General features: G+C 30.4%; 1 protein-coding gene across 1 annotated transcript; it reads left to right on the forward strand.

Moving 5' to 3' along the window:
- Positions 1 to 284: 284 nt before the first annotated feature.
- Positions 285 to 3,712, forward strand: LOC111717873 (RNA-binding protein Musashi homolog Rbp6; the record flags this gene model as incomplete). Its single annotated transcript, XM_023493331.1, is given in 3 exon segments — positions 285 to 376; positions 856 to 970; positions 1,469 to 3,712. Coding segments are annotated over 3 exon segments (249 nt in total), but the record flags the coding sequence as incomplete, so codon positions are not given.
- Between the last annotated feature and the right edge of the window lie 2,013 nt (positions 3,713 to 5,725).

A 5,725-nucleotide genomic window follows, 5' to 3' on the forward strand; every position in this document is an offset into this window, starting at 1 on the left:
CATAGTGTTCCAATTAATGCAACTTTCAAAGCAACATGAAAGATTTATTGTTTGAGGCAGAAAACCAAAAACAACTCTGAATTGTTGTGCAAATTGTATCAGCGAATTGATTAAGTAAAATGTAAACTAAATCTAAAATTCTTCAATTTGATAAACTTGGGGGTAAACGTCTGTGCTTAAAAAAATCAGCTGTTCTAGATCCTAAAGAAGTCGCCCTTTCCTTCTAACAAAAGACACGTTTTAAGACATTTTTCCTTAAAACATTTTAACATCTCGTTGTCTAGGCCCTTTCTGCACTGAGCATCAAGGAAAGCTGTGCTATGCTCCCAGTAATGAACAACTACTCAGGACATTATACTAACCAAAACAATAACAGGTGACAACTACATCTATCGGATATTTTAATAACTAACCAATAACAGGTTACAACTACACCTAGCGGACACTATCTACTAACTAAACAATAACAGGCAACAACTACACCTAGCGGATACTATACTAAACAAAACAATAACAGGTAACAACTACACCTTGCGGATAATATACTAAACTAAACAATAACAGGTAACAACTACACCTAGCTAATACTATATACTAACTAAACAATAACAGCAATAACAGGTAACAACTACACCTAGATAATACTATATACTATCTAAACAATAACAGGTAATAATTACACCTTGCGGATACTAAACAATAACATCACAGAAACACTTGAGATTGAATTAACAAAATTAAAACCTTTAAACCTTTATGTGAATGCGTCCTTTTCTTCGTTAATTTGTTGAGTTTTTAATTTCTTTTGAATTTGAAAGAATCACAGAGTGATAAATAATATTTATGTTTGTTTAGACCGTATCAGCCTAGTTCCCCTGGACCCCTTGAAAGACTGTATGGTGGGGAGAATGGGTATATGAACGCTAATTCTCCACAACCTAATGGATTTCAGGCTTTAGCTATGAACAGGGTAAACTCTTTTTATAATTATCAAAATAGATATTTTTGTTTTAATGACGAAATTAACACTGTAAATTTTACAGACACTTTATATAAGCGTTGTTTTGAAATAAATAAGTTTCTAAAAAGAATTTTTCTCTTATATCTCAAATATCTAATAATTCTAATAGCTCATTATATAATACCTCTAATATTTCAAATATGAGATGGGCTCATTAGTTTATTTTTTCTTATTCATTTCTTTATCGTTCGTTAACGAGTCTTATACTAATTGTACATTCAATAAAAACATCGTTTTTTCCAAATGAGTTAAAACAACCGATTTAGAATTTTTTTGTGAATTTCTGATACATAAAATAAAAACTATTTTTAAAGATTTTAAATTGTTGATTTTTGTTTTTCTCGTTGACGAAAACGATGCATATCTCTACCAATTATACAAATACACCAATTATAAAAATGGAACTGTTGAAAAATATTAAAAAATGAAATTAAAATTAATTTTTAGGGCCCCCTCATCACGGCAGCATTTGCCAATGGGTATCATTAAACCGAAACATTAGGAATAAAATTTGGAGGATTTGTTGATCTGAGAAGTGAACCAAACCAAACTTGGTAAAATTCGAGAATTTTCTCAATTTATTCAGATTCTCGTCATTGATTGATTAAACGAGAACTCAGTTACGTAGTTAAAGAAGTAGAGTATATGTAGACAACTAGAAACTAAATTAAAAAAGAATTCCGTCAAAATTCATTTTTATTTTAGTTCCTTATAATCGTTGATGATATTTTTAAACATTGTCGCCAATTTACCTAAAGACAGCTACCACAAAAACTTGAATTTAGGAATAGATTAGAAAAACTGATTTTTTAACAATTTTTATGAAACTGAATTTTTTTACATCTTCAAATAAAGTGTCTTTTTAGAGAACCATAGTGGGCAACAATATAGCATAAAGCCTATATAGAGGAAACAAACAATTCGAAACCTTGAAAATTGATAATTTAAAAACTAGTGGTAGTCTGTCATATCTTTTATAAAGATGCTGTGAACAAAATAATAAAATTTTATATTTAACATGTATTAATGTGTAGGTTATTCTTGGTATTGGATTCATTTGTTATTTTAAGGGGCTGTTCACTTATTTGAAAATTATACTAAATTACGCACATTTTTTTTTGAAAAAACTTATTGCGCTTTATGCGCAAATAATGCGCAAAAGCGATAACTTTGAGCCAAAAATATGGTCATTTCGTGGAAATCCTAATCAAAACTGTGTAAAACCTGACCTTTTGTTAGCTCAAGCGTTTGTAAAGACCGCGTCTTTGGTTGGATTCTGATTGGGTTTTATTCGACCAATGAGAGATGATTTCAAAGCTTTACGTCTGCTTAATCAGCTGAAAGATCCATATTTGCTCAGTGTAAATTTAAAAAAAATCCAAATTTCATGTATATTTATTATTTCTTTGGTGTTTACTTCACAAATTTAGCCAATTTTGAAACTAAAAATAATTTGCAAAGCATTTAAATGTAAAAATATGAAAGTTTTAGCAAAATTTCAAGATCCAGCTCCAATTCAGAACAAGCCTAGATTAGTTATAATTAAAACCATGTCTAGCTAAAACTTGAGTCTTCGCTTGGTCTTTAATTGGGCGTAAAAAGACGCGAAGGCCTGGTTTAAGCTTTTACCATCTCAGCTCAGGACTCTGGTTTTGACACTCAAGAAACCATTTTAAAAAGTATGTTTAGTAAATAAGTAAACAGTTCCTTTCAATGAAAAACTAAATATTGTGTGTAACCAAGTCAAGATTAAGCCACAGAAAAAGTGGCTGAACATGAAGCAATAATAATAATTATAGAGATTTTAACTTAAAGATAGAAATCTTGCAACCATGAAAGATTGATCTCCATCAATAATAAAATTTTGCATTTAAATCACCTGATTTGTATAGAGATCCTTCAGCAAAGGGAAATAAATTTACAAAATTAAATGTTAGAAATTTACAAAATTAAATTTACAAAAACCAATGCGCAGTTGGTTTCTCTTAATTAACCAAAGATCTGTTGTTAATGTCTAATCACCAAAGCTGTATTTTATCATGCTATTTTCGTTTTGAAAGGTTTAAAGGGACATAAACCGATTTTCTGGTTAGATTGATTGTATGTTGCTAAGCCCTTTCCAAATTTTGTGTTATTATTTTTAACTTATTTTGATTTTATTTTTAGTCCAGAAATACAAAACACACACTTGTTAAATTGCATTTTATGAATTGAATAAACACGAAAAATAACATATCCATTAAAGAAATAGAAAAGATTGCTCTTTAACTGAAAATAAAACAAATTGTTGATGATGAAATCCCCGAAGAAGGATTATAAAATCCGCAATTCAGTAGCGTCAATTCTAGAACCAGAGAAGACCTACTCATCATACATGTTACCACTTTAAAAAGTACATTTGATGCTTCTAGGTATGATGATATGAGTAGGTCTTGTCTGGTTCCAGAAACTGACGCTACTCATTTGAGAATTTTTTAATCCTCTTTCGGAGATGTTATCCTCTACAACATAAAATATAAAATTGTGTTTTCAGTATTATTTTTATCCAGAAGTATCCTTACAGTAAAAAATGTGTTCTTAAAAAATGTGCAAAATTATTTGTGCAACCCATGTGATGCAAAGAAAGAAGAAATTTTAAAGATTTAAAACTGTTAAGAGGAAAAAGTCAACATATTTTTTCTCAATTTATGATGAATTAACAAATTTAAAAGTTTTGAAATTTTTAAAATTTCTTCTTGTTCTTAATTATCTATAAAGTAGTAAAAATGTAGAAAAAAAGCAAGATTTCAAAATTTAGTTTCAAAATTTTGAATCTTTTTTTTGTTATTTAAAGTTGCGTTCTCACACGAGAATTTAAATGTTAAAAAATGAATAAATTTGAATATTTAAACAATTTTTTCAAAAGATACAATACATTGCGCTACACAAAACTGTAAGTTACAGGAAAGAAAAGAAAGATTGATATTTAGATAGTGGATGCAGGGTTACCAGATTGATATTTAGATAGTGGATGCAGGGTTACCAGATTGATATTTTGATAGTGGATGCAGGGTTACCGGATTGATATTTGGATAGTGGATGTAGGGTTACCAGATTGATATTTGGATAGTGGATGCAGGGTTACCAGATTGATATTTGGATATTGAATGCAGGGTTACCAGATTGATATTCAGATAGTGGAAAAACAGATGTGTTAAGCTTTTAATCCTCAACAGGCTGTTGGTAAAAATTCAGGTCTGTGTATAAAAAAATCTAAAATAGCCAATAACTTTTTTATGACCAAAGTTACAGATCTAAAAACTATATTTTTGAAAAGCCGTTGAAAAATAGATGTAGAAACAACATGATACACAGTTTGATATTTGTTTAAAACAAAAAAAATATTTTTTAAAAATTGGGCTATGAACATGAACCCTATACCTCTTCTCTAAGGCCTTCTTCTTGGGGGGGGGGGTACACCCCCCCAGTCAATACATGATTTAGACCCCAAGCCTTTCTAGGGTTAATATATAAGTTGGAAACATAGGCTTGCTTTCAAAGTATATTCACAATAAGGGCTAAATTGACACCTCCACCCCAGAAGGAACAGGGTTAAACATCATGTACCATACCAAGGATGACTAAGGTCAATTTAAATTCGAGCCGGACCGACCCCCTTGTACCAGCCTTTTTGACGTGCAGCAAGTACGGGCCCGACCCTATCCTATGAATGCTCGGTTTCAACTTTGATGGCGCGGCCAGACTGTCTACAGTAGTTTTTTTTACATAACTCAAAAAGTATTGGTCTGAGGCTGTTGAAATTTTTTGACTTTTCCTACATACCCAAAGCCCTCCCTTTAGGCCTAAAACCGGGCTTTAATACTAACTGCCTGAGTCCTCAGGCACAATGCCTGAATGACTGCTTTTTCCTGTAACAAACTAAATCTTTGTTTTGACCCACTTTCACTTGTCAGATTTTTATAAAATTTAGCTTTTTGGAAAGCCTTATTTCTTTATTTAAAATTTTGCAAAAATGTTTGCATATTTGAAATGGCATGGTCAAGGGCTTTTCAAAAATGTATAATTTTTCGTTTTTAGGACAAATTTTTTTTTGCAAACATTTTTACTATATAACTGGATTTTGCGATAAAAAATTAAATTTTTGCATATTTGCAATTTTTTTTGCAGATTCTAAAAGTAGAGCACAAGAGCTTTCCAATGATGTATCATTTGTCATATTTGGACATAAAACATGGGATTTAGAGGGGGGAGTCAAATTAACCCCCCCCCCCAGCATATCCTGGTTTTCAAGTACCCCAGCAGAGATAGGGTTACAGGCTTATTTGATCTATCCCACTTGCTGTAAGTTTAACGTAATGTTGATATGATTTACATTTATATCTTCCACAATCTAGTGACAAGCGTTAATTTTCCAAAATTTCAAATAAAACTCAAATCTTTTTTTTGTTAAAATTTCTATATTTTTTTCTGAAAAACTTTAAAGAAGATATTGTGTATAAACATTGAAGGTTTAGAGATACTAGCAAATGAATAATAAATGTAACACAAACGAACAAAATTCAGATATAAATATACATATAAACAAAAATACAGATATGTAAATAGATAAATAAATAAATAGATAAATAAAAATATCGATAGATATAAATAATACAGATAGAGAGAGAGAGAGATATACAGAATACAGATAGATATAGAGATATA

Source organism: Eurytemora carolleeae, unplaced genomic scaffold (assembly GCF_000591075.1).
Source record: "Eurytemora carolleeae unplaced genomic scaffold, Eaff_2.0 scaffold456, whole genome shotgun sequence".
Taxonomy (NCBI): domain Eukaryota; kingdom Metazoa; phylum Arthropoda; class Copepoda; order Calanoida; family Temoridae; genus Eurytemora; species Eurytemora carolleeae.